The sequence below is a fragment of the Rattus norvegicus genome, chromosome 12 (assembly GCF_036323735.1).
Source record: "Rattus norvegicus strain BN/NHsdMcwi chromosome 12, GRCr8, whole genome shotgun sequence".
Classification (NCBI taxonomy): domain Eukaryota; kingdom Metazoa; phylum Chordata; class Mammalia; order Rodentia; family Muridae; genus Rattus; species Rattus norvegicus.
Window position 1 is genome coordinate 52,037,113 of NC_086030.1, and position 27,988 is coordinate 52,065,100.

General features: G+C 45.4%; 2 protein-coding genes across 14 annotated transcripts in view; one reads left to right on the forward strand and one right to left on the reverse strand.

The window, feature by feature from the left end:
* Pole (DNA polymerase epsilon, catalytic subunit) overlaps positions 1–16,649 on the reverse strand; it is a 48,607-nt gene extending 31,958 nt beyond the window's left edge. For 12 of the 13 annotated variants that reach the window (XR_005491633.2, XR_005491635.2, XR_005491634.2 and 9 more), the window contains exons 1-21: positions 16,446–16,649; positions 13,287–13,428; positions 12,814–12,894; positions 12,099–12,143; positions 11,872–11,964; positions 11,462–11,616; positions 9,202–9,343; positions 8,820–8,900; positions 8,169–8,276; positions 7,365–7,475; positions 7,050–7,135; positions 6,725–6,844; positions 5,089–5,221; positions 4,753–4,866; positions 4,283–4,495; positions 3,907–4,014; positions 3,445–3,573; positions 3,264–3,366; positions 3,030–3,176; positions 2,720–2,865; positions 766–914 (exon numbers count right to left, since the gene is read on the reverse strand). Coding sequence is in view for 5 of the 13 variants with exons in the window: in XM_063271396.1 (XP_063127466.1) it covers positions 766–914; positions 2,720–2,865; positions 3,030–3,176; positions 3,264–3,366; positions 3,445–3,573; positions 3,907–4,014; positions 4,283–4,495; positions 4,753–4,866; positions 5,089–5,221; positions 6,725–6,844; positions 7,050–7,135; positions 7,365–7,475; positions 8,169–8,276; positions 8,820–8,900; positions 9,202–9,343; positions 11,462–11,616; positions 11,872–11,964; positions 12,099–12,143; positions 12,814–12,894; positions 13,287–13,428; positions 16,446–16,507 (2,468 nt within the window). In the remaining 8 variants the exon portion in view is untranslated. The remainder of the gene's footprint in view (positions 1–765; positions 915–2,719; positions 2,866–3,029; positions 3,177–3,263; positions 3,367–3,444; positions 3,574–3,906; positions 4,015–4,282; positions 4,496–4,752; positions 4,867–5,088; positions 5,222–6,724; positions 6,845–7,049; positions 7,136–7,364; positions 7,476–8,168; positions 8,277–8,819; positions 8,901–9,201; positions 9,344–11,461; positions 11,617–11,871; positions 11,965–12,098; positions 12,144–12,813; positions 12,895–13,286; positions 13,429–16,445) is intronic. The other variant, NM_001107152.2, reaches the window with a different exon arrangement.
* Positions 16,650–16,838: 189 nt separating this feature from the next.
* Pxmp2 (peroxisomal membrane protein 2) lies at positions 16,839–27,171 on the forward strand. The gene is made up of 5 exons (NM_031587.2): positions 16,839–16,990; positions 18,982–19,092; positions 21,175–21,337; positions 23,448–23,567; positions 26,859–27,171. The coding sequence occupies exons 1-5, from the start codon at positions 16,869–16,871 to the stop codon at positions 26,925–26,927; spliced, it is 585 nt and encodes a 194-aa protein (NP_113775.2). The 5' UTR covers positions 16,839–16,868; the 3' UTR covers positions 26,928–27,171.
* The last annotated feature ends 817 nt before the right edge of the window (positions 27,172–27,988 follow it).

Consider the following 27,988-nt stretch of genomic DNA (forward strand, 5'->3'; position numbering starts at 1 on the left):
CTCCTCACAATCAACTCCAGTCAGTTCTCTCCTTTTCTGTGGAGCTACAGGTTGGAAGTCCTCTTTTCTCCTATGTTCCTGAACATTCAGTCTATTGGTCTGTTTCCCTAGAAGACCAAACTAGTTTTGTCCAAGGAAGAGAGCCCATGCCCTCCTTGCCATACCACTCAAACCATGCCCTATTCTCTCTTCCTAGAACAGTCTCCACCTTGGCTGTGAGACCTCAGCCCACCAGTCAAGTTCTATGCCGTTCATTGGTCATTCTTCTGCCCACTCTTTAAATAAACTGATGCCATTAAATACCAAAAGCCCTTTCTACTGCAGCGAGGATACAGTGATATAAAACGTCAAATAACCTAATCTTATCTCCAGCCCACTATGCTTGCTTCCATCAAAGTGCCGAGTAGAAAGTAATGTTTTTCGGGGTTGGGGATTTAGCTCAGTGGTAGAGCACTTGCCCAGCAAGCTCAAGGCCCCGGGTTCAGTCCCCAGCTCCGAAAAAAAGAAAAGAAAAGAAAAAAAAAAAAGAAAGTAATGTTTTTCAACACTGGACCCTTGAGCCAATGTGAGCCCTACTCTGATGGACTCAGCCCCAATTAAGCCCGTGTCACCAGCATGTTGTGAGCAGGAAGAACATTCCCATCCACACCCATCATCTGCTCGCTCTGTCGATAACTGAACTGCTCCTCCCCCACAACTTCTTGCTTTTTTGCCATCCCATCTTGCTCATTCCCTCCCTGTTCATTTACCGCATATGTCCCGTACCCTTTGCGCATAACATAGCCGTAGAATGAGTTCAGGATGCATTTGTGAGCCAGCTGCAGCGAATCATAAAGGATCTCCATGTTCTTGCAGCGCTTCACCTCTGATGCATCGCCCACCTCTACAGCCGCCGAGAGCTTCTTCTTCCACACCTGGAAGAACACTGGGGAGCCTAAGTACCTTACAGCTTCTCCAATTTCAGTCCACAAAAATCAACAAGCATACAATTTCAATATTAAAAACTTTCAAGTCTGGGGCTAAAGAGATGACTCAGTGGGTCTTGTAGAGGACCAAAGTTTGTTTTCTAGTTCTTCCTGCTCACACATGACGGCTCACAACAATCTTTAACTCTAGTTCTAGAGGATCTGATGCTCTCTTCTGACCTCCATGCGCATCAGGTACACATACATACACACATGCAAAACATTCAAACACAGTAAAAACAAACAAACAAACAAACAAACAAACAAAAAACAATATAAAACAAAGAAGAAAAGAACAACTTTCAAATCCAGAGAACTTGAAAAAGGATAATGAAGACCAATCCCTCTTCAGACTGGCCACCTGTTAATACCTTAGCGCATCTCCATCCCGCATGACATCTATCCCCATAAAACAAGTACTTCTAGTCTACCAGGCCTCCCATCAATATTGTCACCTTGATTTAAAAACAAAGCCAGCACAGGCCTTTAATCCCAGCAGAGGCAGGTGGATCTTAGAAGCCAGCCTGGTCTACAGAGCTAATTCTACAACAGCCAGGTTTTTATCCAGAGAAACTGTGTCTCAAAATTAAGTAAAACAACATAAGAGAAACAAAGCCAGCCAACTATGTGCTGAGATCTATGAAACTGTAAGACAAAATAAATCTTAAAGTGATGTTAAGAACTTGGCCAGAGCAATGAAAGCCTGAATAATACAGAAAATAAAAGGCTTTGAAGAGAGCAGTGACAGTTGCATAACAGCTGCCACCCAACTATAATTACAAATGTTAAACTTCAAGATACGACAGCTCACCACTATAAAAGGAGAACCAATAATAGTCAGGAGAGTGATGAGGACTGTGTATCAGAACAGCGAGGAGTGCAAGGGACATCAAGCAAGGATCTCACCAAAACTGGCCTCAAGGAACAAGCTCTCAGAATTTAACTACCCGATAAAACATAAAACTCACTTTTTAGTAGGAAAACTCAGGTGGTTCCTGGTAAAACAGAAGAAACCATTTAAACCTCTATATAAAGAGATAGGTTTTATACCAGGAGATAAAATATGTACATGAAAACACTTCCCCTGCGGCTAGAGATGGCAGTTAACAGTCCTGGCTGCTCTTCGTTAGTACACAGGTTTGATTCCCAGCACCTATAAGGTGGCTCACAAATGTCTGTACATCCAGTCCCAGAGGATCTGACACCCTCTTCTGATCTCCACAGATACCAAGCACACAGGTTCACATAAACATACATTCAGGCAAAACACCAATATAGATATAAAAATAATGAAATTTTTAAAAAGAGGGGGAGAGAGAGAAAAGAAAAAACATTTCCCCAATTCTTCTAAGTCAGAGGTTAGCAAACCACAGAGTTAAATCCAGTGTGTATGGTGGCCTTAGAGTCTGTAGGGATGACTTACCTGCTTGTACTGGGAAAGCAGTCAACTCACGGTTGTATCTAGCTCAGTAAGTCTTTGTCAGCTCAACTAGTGTCTTTTGTAGCTGCTGCTCTACATAATTATTTCTGAAACAATTACTCAGCACAGTTCCAAGGGCTCAGGCCACGACAAACAGTCTGCATCCTCTCTGGCCATTAATTCTTTAAGTGTACTTATTATCCAAATGCATATGGCGGCTCACAGGATGCATATGGCAACCCACAAACTACAAGGTATTTGTAGTTGACCAAGGTGTTTCCACAGAGCCAAACCAAGACCCTCTCACTTCAGACACCAGTTTACTTTGACCCACCTTGTGCAGTCCTTTGAATTCATAGCGCCTGTCTCTGAAGGCCCGCACTGTGTCCACATAAAATGAGTTTTCCCGCTGGCAGATGGTAGTCAGGCGCTCTTCTACCTTGGTCATATGGATCTTCTTATAGGCTTTCCGGCAATAATCTAAGACAATTCAGAGTGTTGGGACGGTAGCTGAGACCTTCCAGATGACAAAAGAGCAAGCTGGGACACCTGGATGCTAAGGAGCTCACTTAACTAAGGCAACATAAAGGAATGGGAAACCCAGATACTGCTAATTGTCATTGTAAAAGAGAACAGGTGCTCACCTGCCAGCCTCCGTTTCTCGTATTTAGCCTGTTCTTCACGGGACAGCTCATGAAAGGCCCTTGCTGGCCCCTCTGGGAACAAAGGGGGGAACTTCTCCGACTCTAGCTGATGCTGGATTCGATGGTACTCACTACGACTGGCTGGCACTGGAAAGGAAGTGATGGGACAGGTTCCGAGATCAGAATCTAGGTCTGTCCTGACCTGCTGAGCACCCTTTAGGGCCTGACACTCACTGAATTCTCCCCTCCATTGCCAGGCCATTTTCCTCTGACAAGTTGCTCCAGGCTTATTGAAGTCACAGGCAGCACAGGTGGCCTCATCCACTATGGCAGAAGGCTATGAAAGGAGGGGAGGGTCAGAATCAACTTGGGTCTGCAAAGAGAGATGACTATGATATGAGAAGGGAGGTCTCACCTGCAGGCGGTTGGTGAGGATTATGTTAGGATACATGGCCCCCACATCTAGATGGTAGATTAGAGGACATTCAATTCTGTTAGGAACATCTTTTAGGGAGGTGAGTTTGGTCTTAATCTGCTCACACACCTATAGAGAAGGGAAAAACAAAGGGACGTTGGTGGCCAACGTAAGAACTAGGTGCACTGAGTGGTGATGGTGCGCCCCTTTAATTCTAGCACTAGGGAGGCAGAGGCAGATGGATCTCCGAGTTCAAGGCCAGCCTGGTCTAGGTCCAGAGTGAGTTCTAGAACAGGCAGAGCTACACAGAGAAATCATATCTTGAAGAAACAAAAACAAATACAAAACCCAAAAGAATGAGGTACAATAATGGTAATCAAGCCAGGATGGCAAGTCTAGAGGGAGTAAGACGAAAATCTCCAAGAGTCAAATATAGGCCAGCCCTGACTCTTAGATGGCTACCTCTTGGAAGTTGGTGGCTTGTTCCACAGGCACCTTCTCTTCTTCTTCAATGGCATGGCGCATAGTCTTCTCAACTCGCTGCAGCAGGAAATCAAAGGCTGCAGGATTCTAGTATAAGACACGAGAGGACACAGGTCAGGCAGAGCTTCAATCTGCTGCCAGTGTAAAACAAGGCAGGAGGCACCAGAGGTGCTCTGCAAGGAGACTGTGTCTTAGAAGGCACCACACGAAAGCTCGTCTTATGTAAGGGGGACGGGAGTGATACTGAGCCTCAGAGAGATGAAGGTGAGACTGTTCAGGCCATTGCCTCTTGGGTTTTACAACAGCACAAGTATGGGAAGAGCAGAACCCCAGAAGGCCCAGGAAAGAGGTATACCATCCTAAACCGGCAGGGGATATCACTTCGGAAGACACCAGACTCTAGGGCCTCCACATGGCCCCCAACGTAGGTCTCAGCATCTAGCACGTGGCCATCATCTGTCAGCTTGTTGAACTCCTGCTCTTGCTTATTGGGAAAGATAATGTTGGCATGGAAGGCTTGCACCATCAGCAAGGCTTCGCACAATGTTCCAGAGCCCTTCCGCAGCACCTGCAGGGAAGATGCAGCTGTAGCTATGCACGCCGACCCCGAAATCCCAAATCTATGCCAAAAGCCCTGACTCCTAGGCAAGACCACGACCACCAGAAACCTTGACTGTACCATGGAAGGAAAATTGTGCAGCTGCTAACAGAAGCCCCTGCCTCCTGTGGCTATTCTCACTTTGGTGCCCCAGACTCCAGGAAGATGCCAATGGTGCCACCCGTAAGAGTCCAGAACCATCCCACCTGGAGCATCGGTGCACTGACCTCATCAGGTTCCATGGGAATAATGGTGCAGAGGGCGAATATGAAGGGGTGCACATATTTCATGTACAGGTAATAAGTAGCAACAGCATCTGACACTGAGTAAGTGGCCAGAGTCTGGGGAGAACATCAGAGAGCAAGATCATTAAAAACTAAGGGTCCAAGAAATTCATGAAATACAGAAAGTAAAGTTCAGGAAGGAGGCAAGGCTGAGCAGGAGTGATCAGGAAGGAAAAGCTGGTACCCATATCTCAGGTAACTGAGGCTCTCTAGTCACAATGTCTATGACTTCAGGGATACACAGGAAAGGGAATGGGCTTAGGGAATGGGCTTACGTGCCTGGGGCTGTTCAGTGGCCATACGGCACATGTCCTCAGGGTCCAGCTCCACAGGGTCATAGCCAAGTTTGGCTTTGGCAGCTGCCTTGAGATTATGACTGCCCACAGGAAGGTAACTGTCCCTCTTCACCCACCTGGAAAAAGGACAGATTCTAGAGATGAACACAAGGCTGGCAAAACCAGACATATCACAATAATGTAGGTTTTAGAGACATTCAAGGGACCAGTGCCGCTTGAACATCCACTTGCCTCGCAGGAACACTCAAAAAATTATATGTAAGAATCAGGATCCTTTGTACCCTTACCCCACCCTCCACTTTCAGCAAAGAACTCAGCTTCTTGCTACGGAGAAATAAAAAGGTAACACAACAAGAATCCCTAGGCCTCTATGAGCCTATCAAACTGTATTGCATGAACTACCTGTCCATCTGTCCTCTGTTTACCCTGTCCTTTCAGTATGCACTCTCGCAACAGCATCCCCTTAAGATGTTCTCTAGGGCTTGGAAGATGGCTTAGTGGGCAAAGCGCTTGCCATTCAAGCATAAGGTCCTGAGTTCAGAGCCCCAGCATCCATGTAAAAGCTAGGGACTGCACTGTCCAGTGGCCACACCTAGTCTCTATCTCCCATGACCTGTCCTAGCAGCTGTTTGCTCCTACAACTTCTCTGTGGCCCCTTCCTCTGTAGATGTTCAGATATTCTCTCATTACACTTCTTCTTTTTTTTTTTTTTTGGTTCTTTTTTTCGGAGCTGGGGACCGAACCCAGGGCCTTGCGCTTCCTAGGCAAGCGCTCTACCACTGAGCTAAATCCCCAACCCCTCTCATTACACTTCTAACCTTGCTAGTTTGCCATCTATTAGAACTTTGACCAACCCTATGCCTCTAGGTGACACCATCTAGTTTTGGGCTCCTCCGAGTGCACAGAGACTTCCACAAAAGCATGATTACAACAGAATCCTCTCATATCTTAAATTTATTCTTTCTCATTCCAAGTCAAGTGAGCAGAGACGTTAGGCACCTATCTATCCCTAAGCCCCCGCCCATGCTAGCAAACCTGAGTGTTGATCTTTCTTTATCAATGAACCAGTCTCAACCTCTTGGCTTTCCTCTAACCCAAAGGCTAGACTATCAGAGAAAAAGGAGCAACAGCCGATCTCAGACAATCTTGGAGGCTGATGAACTCATGTCTTGGCCCAGCTCAGATGCCACCTTCTTCAGCTAGCTCTTTGTATGTATGCGTTCATACCTGTCTTCCTACCTACATGGACCTATGTTCTAAAGACCATGACTTCAATACCTGGGGTAACTACTCGCTTTCAGTCAGCATGAAGCACACTGAGCTCATCTTGAAAACATACAGCCTCTGGGAGCCTCATCTGACTTCATCTATGCAAGCATCAGAATCTTGCTCTATGCTTCTTTCTAGCCAAGCTTTTCCACCTCGCAGGGTATTGTTAAGCATTCTTGACTAAATGGAGGACTAGCAGCAAGCACACAGCAAATCCCTGCGGCCCAAAGCCATTTCTTGGAGGCCAATCACCTCTCCCAACAGATGTGCAAACAGTCTGTACAAGGAGCCTTTCTCTATCACTGATGGGATCACAGGCATGAGCTGCCTACTATGTGGTGTATACATACCTGAGGCAGTCCATGTGGATGCACTGTGGTGCCTTATATTCCCCCTGGCTATCCTTCTGGAAGCCTATCTCCTGGTACATGCTTAGGCCATGAATTGCTGCCCTGGCCTCCACAAACGGCCTAACAACAAAAGAGACAGGCAATGGGGATAAATGAGCTGCCAGTGCTTCCTTTGATCCTTGTGTGTAGGCAGACTGCTCCCAGGAAACACTGGTCCCATGCACTTCTCTGTGAAAGTGAGAAAACCACTGATACCAGCAGGCAGAGCTGCTCTTCTCCCACCCTTCCCTGACACAATTAAACCTTAACAGGAAGCTGGACTCACCAGTCAAAAAAATCCCCATTGTAGGTGACCATAATGGTAGGTTTGGTCTCCTGGATATGCTCAAACCATCTCTGGATCAGATGGACCTGGGCTCAACAAACCACAGAAGTTAGCGGAACCCTTTCTCGGCTTTCGGCAACTTGCCAATACTTCCCCAAACTTAGAAACAGCAGCCTCACGTCAGCCCAGATGCCCAGGACTATTCTAGCCTGACCAGGGAAGAGGAAGCTGAACAACAAACACCTGACCAGAATCGGTTTGCATCCTGGCGCCTCATGCCAAATACCAGGCAGGCTCTACAGGAAGTCTCTTTACCTCATCAGGTTCATTGAAGACACAGAAAGGCCCTTCATATTCTGGCTTGGGGGTGAACTCAAAATCTTCAATGTCTTCTGAAACAATCTCCCTGTTAGTGATGAGGTAGCCCTGGTAAAGTTCACGAGCAGACAACACAAGTCAGCTACAGAAAAGCTGAGACGCAGACTCCTAGCCCACCCACAAGCGTCTCAACAAAATAATTTCAAAGAACTCCACAAAAACATAAAGGTGACCTGCCTATAATCCTAGCACTCAGAAGGCTGAGGCAGGAGAGCCACCAAGAGTACAAGGCCAAGCTGAGCCACAGAGTGAGTGATACTCTGCCTCAAAAACAACAGCAAAGGGCTGGAGAGATGGCTCAGTGGTTAAGAGCACTGACTGCTCTTCCACAGGTCCTGAGTTCAATTCCCAGCAACCACATGGTGGTTCACAACCATCTGTAATGGGATCTGATGCCCTCTTCTGGTGTGTCTGAAGACAGCTACAGTGTAGTTATATAGAATAAATAAATAAATCTTTAAAAAAAAAACAACAGCAAGGGGCTGGAGAGATGGCTCAGTGGTTAAGAGCACTAATTGTTCTTCCAGAGGTCCTGAGTTCAATTCCCAGCAACCACATGGTGGCTCACAACCATCTGTAATGGGACCCAATGCCCTCTTCTGGTGTTGTCTGAAGAAGACATAGACAGTGTACTCACATACATAAAATAAATAAATCTTTAAAAAAAAAAAAAAAAAAAAAACAACAACAGCAAAACATCACAAAAGCATTTTGAGTTTCCCAAACAGAGACTCTGTTCACCTGGCCATCAATCATATAGGAGATCATCATAATCTGATCTGTCTCAGCATCAGGGAATTTGAGAGGTAGTTTGGTTGTCTCAATGTCAAATGCCAAAACCACAGGATCCTAAAACGACAAAATACACCATGAATTCAGGTCTGCATTCATCCTTTGGACACCCACATTCTGCCCTGGGTTCAATCACCAGCACCAAAAACAAAATAACCATACATATCTCAAAACAGTAACAAAACCCCCACTGGGGGTAAGAAAATGAAAACACACAAGGAATGAAGCTCCTGGTCAGACCACCTCAGACCCGAAGCTCCCTTGTATTCATTTACTGTCTCACTTGAACATTAGTTAGGACAGCACTGGCAAGGAACCTTGTCCAGGACAACATTTTCATCTTGCAAACAAGAAAACGGAAGACATGGATACCTGAATGAGATACGAATCTACTTCTCACCAGTCACTGGGTTATCAACTACCTAAACGAAAGCTCAAGGGTTCAAATCCAGCTTAACTCAAATACTAATGTTTGAGGCTAACACATAAGTGCAAAAATATGTTTTTAGGTTGGAGACCGGTAGAGAAAAACCTCCTTAATTATTTTCAGAAAGTATTTAAAGAAATAGATTTTAGGACTGAAGAAATGTAAAAACTTACAGGTCGTTCGACGAGATCATCTCGTCGGGCAATTTCCACAGGAAAAGCATTTCCTCGAAATCTAACATTGTACCAGTGGGCCTAAAGAATAATGAAGCACACATTAACTAAAAAGTTCTCTATCCAGAAACGTCTATCTCTCTAACAAAAATGTTTTAATTATTTACTTAGTGAGTGGTGTGTGTGTGTGTGTGTGTGTGTGTGTATGTGTTTGTGTACACCGTGCAGGTCCTGGGGATCAAACTCAGGTCATTACACTTGGAAGCCTTAATCCACCAGCTCATCTTGCTGGCTCCAGCAAAATCAATTTTTATGCAGATTTATCCATAGCTCCCCTTGGCTCTTAGGAACTTAACTCAAGCAACAGCCACCTTCTCCTTACCACATGGATTCTGAGGTCAATGGAGAGGCGAATGTGGTAGGGAACATCATACTCCCGCATGTCCACTATGTTGTCCAATTGGTCAGCTATCTTCTTAGAGGTTTCCTCCTCATCAGTAATTAGACTGCCTCCTTGCAGAATACTGGCAAATAAACACAGGAAGCCACTAACTCAGTTATGATCTACGAGGAACTACAGGAGTAAAGACAAAGGCAGCTGAGGAGGCTGTGAGGACCAGGGTAATCTCTTAAGAAATGGCCTTGGATCATCACACAACACAAGCAGCAGGCCACAGAGAAAGGAAAATCAAGGTATACTGGAGAGGTGTGCATTCTACATGATGTAAGTTAGGCTGTGCACAGTAGTCAGGAGGGCTCCAGTGTGGCTAATCCCAGTGCATCAGCTCTACCAGCAGCCTGCTCCAGCGAGCGTGAAGAGTCGAGTTGGCACCACAGAGACTGTGGAGAGCTGCAGTTAACAAATGAACATCCCTTTCTTTATTAAAATAAAGATGATGGTAACTAGATTATCCTGTAGGAGTGAAGTAAGAATAAGATATCATAAAGCATCCAGCTTAGTGTACAATGAAGTGACTAGGTAATGTCAACTACCTCTATAAAAGTCTATATTCAAGTAGAAAACCTTACACTGGAATAGCACTCAATATCCTAATAACTGGGAAGCAAAGGCAGGACACCCGGTTTAAACATAAGGCCAGCCTGGCTTACATAGTGTGCTCCAAGCTAAACTAAACTATAGTGTGAGACCCTGACTCCAACCAACCAATGACCCACTGAACCAAGGAGACAACCAATAAGGGGAAAAAGGGAAGAGGGAAAGAGGGAAAAGCTCTGTGGCATGCATAAGGCTCTAGGCTCAATCCTCATTCTCTCTCTTTCTCTCTTTCTCTTTCTCTCTCTCTCTCTCTCTCTCTCTCTCACACACACACACACACACAACTTAAATTAAAATTAGACAATATACTCTATCACTCTAAGTTTAAAATCAAATGGCTTTGTAAGAGAAAAAAAGAGCATGGGGAGATGACTCTTGCAGGAGACCTGGCAACTCATACCCATCTGTAACTACTTCTGAGGACTTAACCCCTTCTGTGGGGCCAAGCATGCACACATAAGCACATACACACAGGCAACACATTCATGCCTATAAAATAAGATAAATTAATCTAAATTAAAAGAGAGAAAAAGTAGCACCTATCAGATGGCTTACAGGCTCCTTATGGTTCAGTTAATAACTGCATCTTAAAATATTCTGAAGAGTAGAGATGAGTGGAGGTGGGCGCGCAGACTGAGGAAGTATCCTAAGTCTCAGATCGATGTTGATGTACTTTTTAGTGTGTGTGTGTGTGTGTGGCACAGTGCACAGGTGGAAGGTAAGAGGCCAACACTGGGTGCTGGTCCTTGCCTTGCTTCTTGTTGAGATGAGGTCTCTTTGCTGTTGTTTTGTTGCTGCATACACCAAGCCAAATGGCTTGTGAACTTCAGGAATTTTCTTTCCTCTGCCTCTGATCTCACCACAGAAACACTGGGACTACATATACATTAGCTTTATGTGTGTTCTGTAGATTCAAAACCTGCCCTCCTCCTTGCTTTCTTTTTTGAAACTCTCTGCATAGTCCTACTGGCTTCAAATTCAGAGATCCGTCTGCCTGTCTCCGAAGTGCTGGTATCAAAGGTGTATGCTACTATACCTGGTTCTAAAATTAATTTTTTTTTTTCGGAGCTGAGGACCAAACCCAGGGCCTTGCCTAGCAAGCGCTCTACCACTGAGCTAAATTCCCAACCCCCTAAAATTAATTCTTTATCAAAAGACTGTGATCACTGTTTCTGAAATCATGTTTCATTTTTATCTTGCTTTTCTGTTATTAACGTGCCTAAATATTTAATAATAGTACATGGTGTTCTGCACTTAAACTTCTCTGTACACTCCAGATTCTCTGGAGAAGATATCTATAAAACAAAACACTTGATAACATTTGTAGACCATGTTAAAGTGGTGGAGGCAGCACTCTAAAATATTCTCATTGTTATAGCAACTCAATTTTAAAGCCACAAGCCTCTCTCCTATGTAAGAGGAGCTCAAGCACAAAACAGAACAAAATCTTGGGAAGACAGCGTTAATTTAACAGAAAGATATCTAACATGGCCAAACATCAGGGGAGTCGCTCTGAAGAGCTCCTGCCTCCATTAGCTTGTTATTCTAGAGTAACTGGCACTTTGCTCTTGAGAAGGAAAGTTACCTGGAGAGCATTGTTGTGTACTCGTCACTAGCATGGTCCTGCTCTCGGTTCTTCTTCACAGCAGGAGAGATCTCCTTTCTCACTTTGACAAGATCCTCCACAGTGTGGAAGGACAGCTTGATGTAACTCCGCTTCAAGCCCACCAAGTGGTTTGGCTATAAAGTAAAAGGACAAGCTGATGGGTTGATGAGAAATAGGAGGGTAAGCCTGCGAGGTAAACATGTACAAGTCAAAGCACCTAGCTTATTTTTGCCTGTGTGTAACACCACCGAGTTCCTTAAAGATGGCTTTGGGAACAACTACCATCCCTCATCCTCCAGGCTGCCTCACAACCCAGTAAACGACCTGACCTTCTACCTCATCCAACACTGTCCGTCTCACCTGCTCCTGGGAGGTCTGGGGATACTTACCAAGTCCAGGTCTTCTTTGGGCACATTCTCTAACTTTGCAATTTTACCCTGAAACTTCTTGGATAGAAAAGATGAAACTTCTCGATCACAACCCTAAATTAGGATCAGAATTCATGTATTTTCCATTAATAAGATCAATCTCCGTATTTACCTGTATCAGTTCTGAAACCCACCCAGTAGAACAAGGAACAGATCATTTGACCAATTTCTACCAAGCACAGACTTACCTTTCTAGCTGCAATGTAGAAATATGGCTTGTAGGGCAAGGCCACCTATAAAAACCATTAAAAGGGTGTAAGAAAAAAGGAAAAAGGGAGAGAAAGGGGAAAAAGATTTCAGAGTGGCAACTGATGAGCAACCTGGATGCAAGGCACCCTGGACCTTGACGGCTTTTTTTCCTTTTAAGATCGATTTACTAATTTTTATTTTATGTGTATAGATGTTTTGCTTACATGTGTGTCTACATACCAAGTACATGCCTGATGCCCACAGACAACAGAAGAGGGACGCATGAGCCTAGTGGTGAGGGCACACACATGCCTTTATATCTCAGTACTCAGGAGGCAGAGGCAGGAGATCTCTGTGAGTTTGAGGCCAGCCTATTCTACAGAGTGAGTTCCAGGTCAGCTAGGGCTACAGAGACCACCGCCCCCCCCAACCCTGCCGAAAGATACTGCATACATGAAATTTGGACCTGCATATCTCTCAGGGGCAAGAACCCCAGAAGCAATACTGTTCAAGCTCTTGAGCTACCTTCCCTCAGGATATCTTAGATGTGACTGATGAAGTTCACAGGGGCATGTTCTCGATGAGCTGCAAGCACCTGCACACTCACTACAGCCTCCCATCCCCCCCCCCCCCCCAGAATAAATGAATACCCCTTATTTTAGACAACTTATTTAACACGAATAGGTTTTTAGATTTTTGGAGTCAAGGGCTTACCTTAAATCTGCTTCCATCATCTTGAATGAAGTAGTAATCCACTGCACTGACTAAGCGTTTGTCTTCATCTAAAATCTCTGTCTATGAGAGAACCATGGAACACAAGCATGTTAACCTCTGTGAAGCCTAAGAGCTCTTTCCAGGCTACTTTCTGAGAAACTGAGTACTCTAAAGATGAAATCCTCACACCTAGCCCTTCTCTTCACCCCTATACAAACACCACCAGCCTCCTTTGTAAGAACTGCATTATGGTCCCTCAGTGGGGAGTCTTCTGAATTTTCTTTAATAATTCTTGAAAGCGTTCTGCTGAGAGCTAACGGATTCCATTTTGTGGAAAAGCACCTCCAATGACCAGGTCTTTCAGACATGCCTTCCTCTCCTCTATCACTCATCCACTAGACAAGGTTGACATTTACAAGAAGAGGTGCAGCCATCCCCCAGAAGCAAAGGATGGGCAGTGTTAAGGGACATACAGGGTGCATGTTGATAAGCCAGCCAGTCCTTTCTCCAGGCTCTTTCAACCTTTCAAAACCAAACCGTAAGTCCATCTTATCCGTCCACTGGCTCCGTTCCAGACGCTTGAGTGCTGAGACTGAAGAGGAGGGACCATCATCCCTGAGTAAAAGAAGAGAACCAGGCGTCACCACTCAGACCCCTAACTTTCATCTATGTTTTTATTGCTGTTTTGCCTAGTTTTGTCTTTTTGAGACAGTGTCTCAATGTAGACAAGGCTGGCCTCCAACTCACAGTAAGCCACCTGCCTGTTTCCCAAGGGATCAAAGGAGTGTGCCACCACATTTGGTGACTATGTATTTCTGATATGGCATAGCATATACATTCCTAGAAAAACATCAAGGCCGGTAGAAGGCTCAACGAAACAAACAAACAAACAGCATGTCTAGGAAAAATACAACAAAGTCAACCCCCACCTCAACATTGACTTTACCACCAGAACACTAACAAAACACCAGTCACACCAGGGTGCTGCTGCTTCCTGTGATACTAAAACCACACAAAGAGCAATATGGCAGTGCTGAGTTTATGCCCAGAGAAATGAAAACTTACTCCCCAAGTAGTGGGTTTGGAGGGGAACGACCACGCCCAGCCCTACTTGCTTCTTTTTGAGATAGTCTTTCTTTGCCTCCATAGTGGTGCAACTACAGGTGTGCAATGCCACATCCTGCTTGGATTTACTTCAAATTAAAATCAGAAACTGTTTTTAACTTTGCTAGAGAAAAAGAGCTTTAGTCTGTATCCAGATCTTTTACAAAACCAGGGCTGAATGAAGTGCGACTTCTGAGGTATTACTATTTTTGGAGCACAAAACTCCCTGGCCTTTAAATATCATTCCAGTGAGTAAGTTGGTAAAGTAGACTAGAAAACTATTTACCCAGACATCATCTCCTCCTAACATGGGTTGCTCTAAGCTGTCTACCTTACTTTTTATTCAGCCATAGTGTAAAAATCTAAATAAATGATGAAAGTACCAGACACCTGCTTACGTATTACCTCAGACAGTGTCAAATCGCTCTGAGCATGCATTCTCAGTTCATTTTCATGACAACACCCATGAAGAGGACCACCCATTTCCTCATTCAGTGAATACGGAAGCAGTCTTACCTAAAGCTCACTCTCTACCTCTACCTGCAGCTTCAAGGACACACACTGACCTCATGGGACTCTTTCAACAATTAAGTGAGCTAATCCACACAAAACACACAGGGAATAAGCATACGCTAAACGCTATTACTTGTCCTCAGATCTAAGAGCACACAGGCAGTACAAATTGGGTTATTTTAAAAAGAACAAGGTCTCAAAGTTGGAGAAGGGTGTATCTGGGAAGAATTCAGAGGAGTAGGGTATGTGTGTGATTATTAACCAAATTCTTTTTTTTTTTCTTCTTTTTTTCGGAGCTGGGGACCGAACCCAGGGCCCTGCACTCGGCTCGCTAAACAAGCGTTCTACCGCTGAGCTAAATCCCCAACCCCTTAACCAAATTCTTAAAAACAAATAAAAGCCTTCCAAAAGCTATTGTTTATTTATTTACTGCAACAACAGCTTTCATCTGCTCAAGTACGTGGCAAAATTGGATGACTAAGGGCATGTCCTTAGCTGATGATATGTCTTAGTGGTAGAGTATGAGAGGTTCTTTATTCCACTTCTAGCTACATATACATATGTAATACAGAAAGTATGTATTATATATCCAATATACCGTGCCACAATAATATGTAGTAATACAATGCATAAAATCTAATATATAACACATTATATATATATACACACACACACACACACACAAGTCATGAGTGTAGATAAAATACTTCCCATCCACCTCTCACCTCTAAACTGAAGTCTAGCATGAACGTAACAGTACAAGTACTGCCCACCTCGTGGCTTTTCATGGCATTATGGACATGAAGACAGCACAGTAACTATCATCACTGTTGGAGGGTTAGACTGAGGCTCCAATGTATGAAACAGAACACAGCTCCTTTTCTAAATCAGGAATGAGCTTGGTGGGGCAGGTAATAGCCTGAGACCTGGGCCTTGAGGGAGCTGTGGATCCAGGTCCTGAGAAATCAAGTCTTCCGGAACATCCTAAGGGACTATGGGTCACAGTCCCAAGGCTGCTATGTGCTCTGTTTATGACACTGTGTGCGCCCCCCCCACCCCCAACTTCTATGTAAGACATTGTACTTTTGGGCTTGAAGAAATGGCTCAGTGGTTAAGACCTTGCAGTGGACCCAGGTTTGATGCCCAGCACTTACACAGTGGCTCACAATCATCTGTAATTAAAAGTACCGGGAGATCTGATGCCTTTTTCAGGCCTCCACGGGCACCAGGCACATAGGTGATACTGAGTCTTCACATACTAATACTCATGCACACTAAAAAGAGATGCTCTACTACCTAAAAAACTTGCTTGTGGGAGCCATCAGCCTGTGTGACACCTCCTGATCCTAAACGTTCTTATCTTCAGGATCACATCCCCCTGGCCGTCACTCTCAGGAACCTGTCATTGAAGAACTACTTACTGATCCAGGTCAATTACCACTGCTGTTATGCAGCTGTTGTACAACAAACCCAGGGCTTCACATATCATCGAAAAACACTGTCACTACTCAGCTCTGAACAGGTTTCCCACTCAGGGCTCGCACTCTGACACATAGTCTTATGGCTCACCCAACTGTTTCTGCCACTAGGCAGTGTCACCAATCTCAGTATACGCTATTCACATCTCGTTTGTTGCCATACTCTAGTATCTCTTGCCGATGCATAAAAGGCTTGCGGCTTTTGGTGCCCACGAGTAACTGATGCTTCTTTAATCTCAATAAACTGTTTTACTTCGCCGAGACGGACAAGACAGAGTCTTTCGTTGGTTTTCCTGTTACCTCCTCGTTTGATGAGAACAGACACACAACAGGCACAAATATTTCTAGAGAAGCAGCCTGAGCCACGGAGTGAGTTAGCATCTCAATAAAACTACAGAAGCACACGGGAAGACTGGAGCCCGCCCTGTCCACCGCGTCGCGCGCCGGGCCCGCCGCTCCCCCGGACACGGCGCCCGCCCAGGTTTGCTCCGGCCGCGGCTGCCGCCAGCGCCTTCGCAGTAGGACACCGGCTCTCACCGGCTGCCTTCGCTGTCCGCGCCCGGCTCGGGATGCCTCCGTCCACTGTTCCTCAGCACCATCGCAGGGTTCCTGAGCTCCCTCCAGCTCCCGGGAAAATTTGGCGCGCTCTCATGTGCTCTCGCGAGACTACAGCTCCGGCCAATGAGAAGGCGCGGCCTCAGACGGACGTGTCCGGGGCCCGCCCCGCCGCGCCCCTCGGCTCTCCAATCGTCCGCCGAGCGGGGAGGCTGGGTCGCAGGGACTGAGGGAAAAGAGTGTGCAGGCTGGCTGCGCGGGTGGCGGGACGGCTGGGTCCGCTGAGGGCCGAGGCAGAGCAGGAAATGTCAGGCCGTCCCCGCCCTGTGCCCCAGGTCCCGGGCCGGGCGCCCGGCCGCCAAGCTGTTGGGTGGGCGCCCGGGACGACTCAGAGCCGGGATCGCGATGGCACCTGCCGCGTCAAGGCTGAGGGTGGAATCCGAGCTCGGGTCGCTTCCCAAGCGAGCGCTCGCCCAATACTTGCTGTTTCTAAAGTTCTATCCGGTGGTCACCAAAGCTGTCAGCAGGTGGGCGCACACTGGGAAGAGAAGTGGAAAGGAGGGCTGTCAACAGGGGAGACGCTCGTGCAGGGGAGGGTGAGAGAGAGGGGGCCGGCCGACAAAGCAGCTCCAATCCTGGGGGTGGAGCAGCAGTTCTCAGCCTTGAAGGTTGGACGGCCTTTCCACAAGGGTCTCAGATCAGATCTCCTGTATAGAAGGTATTTACGTTAAGTTTCGTAACAGCAGCAGCGCTACAGTTTAGAAGTAGCAATGGAAGCAGTCTTATGGTTGGGGGTCACTACACCACGAACATAGGAAGGTTGAGAACCACTGCTATGGAGGAATGTGGGTACCAAAGGCAGAGTTCTGCATTAAGGTGCGCCCTGTTCTGCTTAGCCACTAAATGCCAGTTTGTGTATTGGGTCCCAAGCGCTAACCTTTGCAGTCTGAATGTTGTGAAGACCCGCGAGTCAGGGACACATTCCAACCCTGAGCCACCAAATGCACTGTTGCTGGTGAACTCTGCCCTTTGATCTACATCTTTCGATTTCCTAACGAGATATCACCCTGTTTCTGTTAATTTTTATTAGTGAATTTTCTAGGTTTGTTCTCTACTAACTTAACCTTTCACAAGTGTGTACAGAGTGTTTCCTGTGTTCTGGGCACATAGCTGTGATCAAAACAGGCTCATATGCTTTTTCTGTCTTGGAGCCGAGAAGGAACTAGACCACGCTCCCACCCCCACACCCACCCCAGCAAAAGGCAGATAAATGTATAACTTAGAGCAGTTAGGGAAATTTCTCCTGTGTTGTTGACATTGATCAGAAGCACAGAGAAGAGAAGCAGTTGTTCACAGGGCACAGTAAGTGCAAAAGTTCTGAGAGAAGAATACAGGGCATGTTGGAAGGGTGAAGAGAAGGACTCAGGGGAGAAAATGTAAATGGAAGGAAGAAGTAACTAGGGGTCAAGTCAAAAGGGTCCTTATGATCCACACTAAAAGTTTTGGATTTTATAGTTTTTAGAAGACAGCTTGGGGTTGGGGATTTAGCTCAGTGGTAGAGCGCTTGCCTAGCAAGCACAAGGCCCTGGGTTCGGTCCCCAGCTCCGGAAAAAAAGAAAAGAAAAAAAAAAAAAAGAAGACAGCTTATAGACCTGTGGTGGTTAATGCTAATTGTCAACTTGATGAGGGGATTATCTTGATTAACTTAATTGACCTGGGAAGATCACTAGGAATGGCCCCATTCCTGGTTGGTGTCCTTGACTGTAAGTGGAAAAAGTGTGCTAGCTTTTTTTTTTTTTTTTTTTTTTAATCACACCAACATAAAAGAAACTAAGACAAGACCCATCCTTTTAAAGAAGCAACTGGTCCTGTCTTCTTATTGAGAATTTCACTTCAGGAGTGTAAATTTACATACTACTATTATAGAAGTGTTTTGTTGTTGGCTTTTTTGTTGTTGTTGCTTTCTTTTTGTTTTCAAAGAGAGAAAGAGAGAAGAAAAGAAAAAAATCCCTGGTGAATTCTGCCCCATTTCAAATGTTTATTTAAAGGGGTTGGGGATTTAGCTCAGTGGTAGAGCGCTTGCCTAGCAAGTGCAAGGCCCTGGGTTCGGTCCCCAGCTCCGAAAAAAAAAAACCAAAAAAACCCCCAAATGTTTATTTAAAAAAACTACAGCATAACATAGAGTTTCCAGCTTGAATACAGCCCACAGACCATGGTCAACTACAGAAATGTCCTCAGGAGGATCCCCCCATTGCCTTTTATACCCATGCCTTCCGTGGAGCAGCTGTAGGGATGTTGGAAGGCACGCAGTCCAGCAGGTGGAAGTCTCATTGTGCTCATCTGTGGTTTGGCTTTAGGTCTTAGAGTCTCCGTCTTTATCTAAGCAAGTTACTTCAACAAGGACTCCAGTATCCCATGATCTACACAGCAGGATCTTACAGCAGCCCTGCTATGGCCATGCAGGAGAGGCAGGCCCTTGTGTCTGTTGCTCATTTTCTGATTGCCTCTTCCTCTACAGTGGCATTTTGTCAGCCCTTGGAAACCTTCTGGCCCAGATGATTGAGAAGAAGCAGAAAAAAGACTCTCGAAGTCTAGAAGTCAGTGGGCTTCTCAGATATTTAGTTTATGGGTAAGTACCACAGAGAGCTGCCTCATCTCTGCAGACTGAGCACAGCAGAGCTGCCTGTCAGCATTAAGCCTTTGGGATACTTTGTTTTAAAAACCTAGTTCTGGGGCTGGAGAGATGGCTCAGCTAGGAGCGCTAACTGCTCTTATAGCCAACCCAGGTTTGATTCCCAGCTCCCATGTAGCAGTTCACAAACATCTGTAACCTCCAGTTCCAGGAGATCTGATGACCTCTTCTGACCTCATAAGGCACCAGACACATACTTGGTGCACGAATATACCTGTAATGTAAATATCCATGCACAAGAAATAGAAAACAAAAATTAAAATTAAAAAAGAAAAAGGAAAAAAAAATAATTCTTTAAGCAGCATCAGAGAGCAGGTATGTATGGTGGTGTATATCTTTAATTCCAGCATTCAGGAGGCAGAGGCAGGTGAATCTCTGTGAGTTTGAGGCTAGTCTGTTCTACATAGTAAGGCCGTGTCTCAAACAAAACAACAAAAAAGAAATATCAGAGGCCGGATATGATGACAGAGACTTTTAGCTTAGCCCTTTGCAGGCAGAGGCAGAGACAGTAGTATTGCCACAAGTTTCTGGCCGGCTTGTGCTATGTACAGAGATCTGCCTTTAAAACAAAATCCTCCTTGAGTTCTTTGACCACCACTAATGAACTGGCTGGATGATTTGAAGTCTTTCCAATAGGAGTGATTTTTAAAAAAAAAGAAAGAAAGAGAAGAAAAAAAAGAAAGAAAGCTGGATGGTGATGGAACTCACGTTTAATCCCAGCACTTGGAGGGTGGAAGCAGGCCAATCTCTGAGTTTGAGACCAGACAGGTCTACAGAGGGAGTTCTGGGACAGCCAGAACTACACAGGTAAACCCTGTGTCCAAAACAAAGAAGCAAACTTTGTGTGGGTGTGTGGTGTTAGATTTAAACCTGTGGCTTCATATACGTTGTCACTGATCTCACCTATCTTCATCATTTAGTTGGGTGTGCTAGTATTAGTACTTGGGAAGCCAACCTCGTCTAAATGGTGAGTTTCAGGTCAGCTACACCTGTATTAAGCCAAAATAAATAAGTAAATAAGTAAGTAAATAAATAATCAGAAAGACCCCCCCCAATGTGTGTAAATAAAAGAGACTGAACTCTCTCATATATCCTGTGAACTCTGATGATCCCCTTGCCTCCTGCGTGCTAGGATTATAGATGTGCGCTGCCTTATCTGTTTTTTGGTTTTTGTTTGTTGTTTTGCAGTGCTGGGAATCAAACCCAGGGTTTTTTATTTGTTTATTTGTTTTGCATACTTGGGATTTACTCTACCAACTGAGATTTTTGATACCCACAAAAAGCTCCCAAGAATAATAATTCCACACCATTTATTAAAATGTTTATGAAGCAACACCCCCCCCCCCATACTTTAACAAGTAACCTTTACCCCTCTCACATGGTCTTGGCCTCCCAAAGACTTTAGTGGCCCACAGTGATGCAAGAAAGTCCAGCTGAAAGCCTTGTTAACAGATTTCGGTTGTTGGAATTGACGGTTCCTGCCCTTCCCTGTATTACTGTGCTTTGTGAAACTCAGTTTAGCTGGACTTGGCTCATTCCCAGGTGAGCCAAGTGTGGACTAGAAATCCGCACTTTAGAGAAGGCAGAGGGTAGTACCAGGTTTTCTCTTGCCAGTTTCCACCAAAAGTTTGAAAATCTCTGGGAGCTGACCTATGTCTATTTGTTTCTCAGAGCCTGTTAAGGCATGAGGGCACAGACAAGGACAGACAGCATAATTGCCTGGAACACAGAGGAGTCAGATGGGCATAGACCTCAGCCAGGGCCATCATTGTGGCTGTCCCAGCTCACCAAATGGAAGAACTGGCAGAAGTAACTTCAGTCTTTGTGGGCAAAAAGACTGCCTGAAACTGGCTGAAAGGAAGTTTGTTTTTTTTTTTTTCCTAGAATGTCTTTATAAATTTGCATGGCCAATAAGTACTTTAGGAAGAAAAGAGGACTTAGGATCTGAGGTGAATCTTGGGACCAGAGACAGAACTGTAGAAAGAACCACAGTGCAGCTCACACCCCTGTGGCGTCCAGGTTGTTTGTCACAGGTCCCCTGAGTCACTACCTCTACCTCTTCATGGAGTACTGGGTCCCTCCTGAGGTTCCCTGGGCCAGAGTCAAGAGGCTCCTGCTGGATCGCCTGTTCTTTGCCCCAACCTTTCTGCTGCTGTTCTTCTTCGTCATGAACTTGCTGGAGGTGGGTGTTTGTCTTGGCATCTGCTGTGTCTCCAGTTAAAGATGGATAGGTAGCCTGCTTCCTGGGGTGGGCCCCAGGCTCTGAACTCTCAGCTTTCTCTTTTCTTCCCTTCTCTTTCCTTTCCCCTCCTTCCCTCCCTCCCTTCTTCCCTTCCCTTCCTTCCTTTTTTTCTCTTTTTACAATTTTTTTTGAGAATCTTGTGCATGCCTCTAATGTGTCCACCCCCATCCTCACTCTACTTTTCCTTCCTCACTTTCATGTGTTCTCTTCTTAAAACCTGCTGAGTTCACTTAGTGCTGCATGTATGTGTTGGGTATAGGTCTCTCAGGAGTTGCATACCTAAAAAAAAAAAAAAACCTCTTTCTTTCTGAGAAGCTATTAATTTACAGTAGCTCCTCAGCTGGGGGAGGACTTTATGAACCTCTTCCTATCCATACTGGGGTTTCCTGGCGTGGTCTTGCTTGGGTCTTATGCACAGAGTCAAAGCTTCTATGAGTTGTTGTGTACAATAATGCTGTCAAGTTCAGCAAACGGTGTTCCCTGTTTTCTCCGTGTGTTTGTGTTTCTGCATGCATGTACTACAGGATGTATGTAGAGACCAGAAGATAGCCTGTAGGAGTTCCACTACGTGGGTCCCAGGGATTGAACTCAGGCCATCAGGCTGCACAGCAAATACCATTACCTGCTGCACCATCTTGCTAGTCCTCAACTTTCGGTTTTCATGTTTTCCATGTGAGCGCGAGCACAGGAGTGTTAACGGAGCCTGTCTGTCCCTAGTCGAGGTTATGAGCCTCATGTGGTGGCTGTTGCCCTTAGGTCTCAGTACCACTTCTGCTGTCCAGGAGGCATATATGCTACTCTGTCATAGACTGGCTTCCAAATATTTTCATAACTTTTAGTATAGTTTTTTAACCTGTATATATACTAATAAGGTTCTAAGCCAAGCTTGGTGGCTTGTGCCTGTAATTGCCATACTCAGGAGGCTGAGAAAGGAAGATTACCACAAGTTCAAGGTCATCCTGGAGTACAAGGTGAGATCCTGTCTCTAAAACCTAAATAAATAAAAATATAAACAGTAAACTAACACATGATTCCGAGAAAGGCTTTACCAAAGAGGCCTGTGCTGTAGATATCTTAAGGTTGCCTGAGATGTTGCGAAATCCTTCACAAAGAGTTTGTAACTGTCAGGTGAATGTGCCTTCTCTTGCTTGTCTGTTTATTTTTTATACCTCATTTGTAAGGGCAGACATTTTTATATGCCAAATGCTGTGTATTCTGTGAACTTTGCTTCTTTTATATTAGTGGGTTTCACTTTTTCTCCTTTTGTGGAAGGGTATTCTTTGAGATAGGTTTCATGTAACGCAGGCTGGCCTTACCCTCCCAGTCCTCCTGCCCCTACCTCCCAAGTATTGAGATTACAGATGTGCACCACTGTGCCTTTTTTTTTTTTCTTAGAGGGACTTGTATATTTGGATAGATTAAGAATAATAGTCCTGGGCCAGAGAGATGGCTCAGGTTAAGAGCCCCGACTGCTCTTCCAGAGGTCCTGAGTTCAAATCTCAGCAACCACATGGTGGCTCACAACCATCTGTAAAGAGATCCGATGCCCTCTTCTGGTGTGTCTGAAGACAGCTACAGTGTACTTATATAGAATAAATGAATAAATCTTAAAAAAAAAAAAAACTTTGGCAAGGCAGGTGCTTCTATCCATTTTCAGCATGGTCACTCTTAATACATTTATTCTTCTAGATAACATTTATGCGGGGGTCGTCTCTTAAAAACTGATAAGTTTTGACTAGAAAGTCATCATCTTTGAAAGTTAATGTAGGAAGCATTGATAGCTGAGGCTACCACAGCACAAGTCATCATCAAACAGCCATAAGGAGCTGATGGGACAGATTCCACCCAGCATGAGAGGCAGTGTGTCGCTGAGCTGTGTCACTGAAGATCTTCCACCTGGATAGTTGACTCCTTTAGCTGCAGAGTAGCACATGCAGATGTGTTTTCAAATATAATACAGGTTTTATAATTGATCGTCAAGGTCAGGGTGCCATATTATAGTTTCTATCGATGGAGGGACTGCTCACAGCTTCCCTTCCCTTCCCTACAGGGAAAAAACATCAGTGTCTTTGTTGCCAAGATGAGGAGTGGCTTCTGGCCTGCTCTGCAAATGAACTGGAGGATGTGGACACCCTTACAGTTCATCAACATCAACTATGTGCCCTTGCAGGTGAGGTTTGCTTGTCTCCACTGAAGGCCTTTGTCATTTTCTTCTAACAAATGGTTGTACTCTCAAGCCATGTTCTCACCCATATCTGGAGGTCTGGTACATCCCAGATCATTGTCTGTGAGCTCTGGATTCACAGCTGCAAAGTTGCACAGAGACTCCCAAGCAGCGGTTTCAGCCTAGTGTTTTCTGGTAACTGAAACAATCTGTGCTACTTCAGTGTCAGCTGAACAGGCAGATACAACAGTCAAGTGCAGTGGAGTAGGTAAATAGAGAAGATCTTGGCATGGAGCGGGGTCTTCAAAGGACTGACTGGTCAAAGAGAAGGCCCTTGGAGGTAACTGGGAGAACTGCAGCAGTGCTTGTGGGCACAAAGGTGATGCTGAGGAAACTGCCTGCTGAAGGATGAGTGAAGCTGTTGGCTTTGAGCAGTGCAGAGCCCAGGAAAGTGGGCAGCACCCACTGGTTCAGTGTTCCACAGTGCAGAGCACAGGAGGGTGGGCAGTACTCACTGGTTCAATGTTACACAGAAATTCTACAAATTCTATAGCACTTGTGCACTGCTTCAGGCTGCTGTGTACTAGCTGTCCTTGTGCCAGGCCCATCCCCTGTGTTTACCTAAGACCTCCCTGCATCTGGAAGGACTCACAGTCACAGTAAGTCTACACAGTGGATGGCAGGATCCTGCTAAACCCTAAGGAAGAAGGGCCATCAGAGATGCAGACTTTTCCTTCTCCAAGGTCATTCTTCCTTTGGCTCTGGGTCTGATTCTGCTCAGGGAACCAGCACAGTTCTTCCAAGACTTGGTACTGGGTACCTCTGCCAATTTCCAAACCAAGGCGCTATGTCTATACACACTGAAGAAGGAAAAGGTGAGAACATTGACACCCAAGTTGCCACCCAGGGCCATTCTTCTAACCAGGTCTCTCTTGGATGGCAACCTTAGTCTATTCTGGGAACTTAATCCTCTTCTGTGCTCTGTTAAACATCTTTTCTATAGGGATCTCACAGACTAAGGGCCCAATGAAGGAGGAACAGAGTAGGTCAACATAAGACTTCTATTGAGTAAAAGACGAGGGAGCTTGGCCAGTGTGCATACACATACAGCTTATATACTATAAACATATATACCATTGTTGCAGTAAAAATAAAAAATGGTGGAACTGGTTCCCACATGTATCCTGGCCGTCGCGCTCTCTTGATAGTTCTGGCTCTGGCAAAACTAGCACCAATTTATCTCAGAGGCTCCCTGATGCCCATGAGCCGTTCCAACACTGCATCCTGTCAGGTTGCCCCGCCCTCACTCACTGCTCTCTTGGCTAGTTTCCACCACAGCAGGCATACACATCCCAATTCTGTGGTGGCCCAGTGCATCTGACCACTATACACTCTCTTGAACTCAATTAAGTCACCACATGAAAGAACACATCACACAATATCCTCTGATCCAATTGATAAGATATACTTTTCCCATATAGACAAGGCAAAATCCTGTACACATCCATCCCTTAAGAATAGTCATAACAACCTGTAATGTGTGCAGAGAGGAATCTTAACATCTGCTGCCATGATCTCTCAGCTGCCACTGCCTTGCTCTGGTCTCCTCTGCCTCTCAAAACTGTTTCTCCTGTCTGTCCTTCCTTCTTGTTCAATAACAGGCCTTATTCTATCCTGTACCTGCCTTCACCTGCATAATGACATCAACCTATATGCCATGTAAACTACACTCTATACACAGACCACATTAGGTACACATACATACAAGGAGGATGAGAGGGAGAGAATGAGTGAGTTAGCATGTATACACACCACATATACATCATTCCATATACAAGCCTCGCTTTATACCACACCCTATAGTACTTATCCATATGCCTATATGCATATACATATATTGCCATAAAGTAGGAGGAAACCAGCAAACATTTAGGATATAACAAAGGGCTGGTCAACCATAGCAGAAATAGTAGAACCTTCCCCCCCACCCAAAAAAACCTAACAGATGCCCAGCTTGACGTAACCTTACCAGTGACCTTCCTAAGAGCCATATTGGGATGAATTAGGAGCTAAAGCCAGATTGCTTTGACTTGAAGAGTGCGTGGGAAGCACACAAATCACAACCCAAGTCGAGCATGCTGGTGCCTGTAATCCATCACTCTGGAGGCAGAGGCAGGAGGACCAGGAATTCCAGGATGATAGAGGGGTCTTGAGGTCAGGAAATAATACCATGTTTTCCCGTCTTATAAAGCTGGATTCACACCACCTTTAATCCCAGCAGCTGGGAGCCAGAGGTGAGTGGACCTCTGTGATTTCAAGGCCAGCCTGGTCTACAGAGTGAGTTCCAGGACAGCCAGGGCTCACAGAGAAACCCTGTCTCCAAACCGAACCAACCAAGCAACCAACCCCAAAACTATGTTATGTATAAATGTGGCTGCCTCTGAAATGGGTGGACATTCAGGTCCAAAAAGAGGGTCCTGTAGAGCCATCTTAGAAGGGTGAGTGAATGGGGTTCCCTGGTTGAGTGCAGAATCATGGGCAGGTGGGTGCTCTTTCTTTGTGATTTCAGAGAGTCGATATGAATGGTCAAGACTGTTTGGCCTTTCCCCTCTGGGTCTGAGCAGAGAAGCAAGTTAGGTATTTGGAAGAAAATAAAACTTCTGCGTTAAGAAGAAAAACCCTCTTAAATAAGGTTAAATAAGAAACCCTCTTCGTTGTGGGCCTGGGGCTGTTTTCCTCATAGTACTGGAATCTACACTCAAAAGTCCTCGGGAGACCTTTAACCCTAAGGCATCCTGGAAAGATACAAAGGGATTGGTGAGTTGAGGAATGAAGAGCCTAGAAAACTGCTTCAAAGCAGGGATGTGAGGCTAGGCTTAAGGTTTTAGTTAGACAGTTGCACAGGACTGATTGAGGGACAGGAAAGTTATGTATCAAGTATTGCTAAGCACTACTTTGTGCTCCAGTGCCAAAGACTCGTAATTAGTAAGACAGGGGCAGATTGTCGGCCTAGAAGAGATAGCACCTGACTGAAGGTGCTTTCGGGTGGGTTAAGTCCAGGTGATTGGAGCAGGCACTGGAGTGGTGGGCTAGGCTGAGGTCAAGTCACAGAGAACATTGTTAGGAGAGGGTAAATGATACTCCTACCTCTGCTAGAAAGGCTCAGGACATTCAATAGTGGGAAGGTAAAATATCAACAGCAAACCATTGAAGGGATAAATTCCATCTTGGGTGACTAATGTGGGAGAGATGTGGTCAGGATTCCCACTCAGGGAGTAATGATTGTTCTCTTGGCAGTTCCGGGTGCTCTTTGCCAACATGGCAGCTCTGTTCTGGTATGCCTACCTGGCCTCTCTGGGGAAGTGATGTCTGATACACCGTGGATGAGGTGTGGGGAGATCCAACCACCAGCAGGAGAGAGCAGAATCCATCATTAAGGACACCTCATGACTAAATTATGTGATTCAAGATGCCTTAAAATTACAGAGGGAGGAACGTGTCAGTGTCGGAATCATGTGCTTCAAAGAGACAGCACTAGTCTCGGTGGAGTTAATCTTAGTTGTCACTGCAAACAGGTAAAGGTCAATAAACAGTGATGCAGCTGCTTCCATGGTGGTTGTGGTTTCTCAGAACAGTAGCCATTGCTTGGAGAAAAACGCATTGCCAGACTCTTTAAATTCTTTCACCAAAATGCATCAACACTTAGCACTTAAGTGTACAGTTCGGCAGCAGTCCGTACAATCATGGCACTTTGCAAACATCAGCATCCATTTCTAGGTGTTTTTCATTTTCAAGTAGAGCTGTTCCTACTAAACACCAGCTCCCCTTTTCCCCTTCTTTCCATCCTAGTAACACCATTCCTGTGTTGTCTTGAGTGTGAGCCACGTCCCTCGTAGCATCTGTTGATACTGCTCTTTTAGGAGCTTATTCCCCTGCATAATAGCTGCACGTTGGTTAATCTTGGTGATCAGCTTGTAGGAGTTAGAATCACCATGGAAACATACCTCTGGGTGTGTCTGTGAGGGTGTTTCCAAAAGGGTTTAACTGGGTCTGCAGAACCAGTGGTTGAGAGCACTGGCTGCTCTTGCAGAGGACCCAGGTTTGAGTTCCAGTAGCCACATGGCAGCGCACAGCCACCTGTAATTCTAGTTTCCCGGAATCTGATGCCTTCTGGTCTCCACAGGCACTAGGTCCTCATGTACCAGGCACAGGTATGTATGCAGGCAAAACACTCATACACATAAAAATAAAGAAAAGTTTAACCAAGGAAGGACGTTCCACCCCAGATATGAACAGTGCCATTCCCATAGGTTAGGGTCCCAGACTGAATGAGAAGAAAACGAGCAGAGCAGTAGCACTTGTCTCATGTTCCTGCAGCCATGCTGTAAATACTTCCTTACTAAAGTTCCTTGTCAGGAATTTGGTTA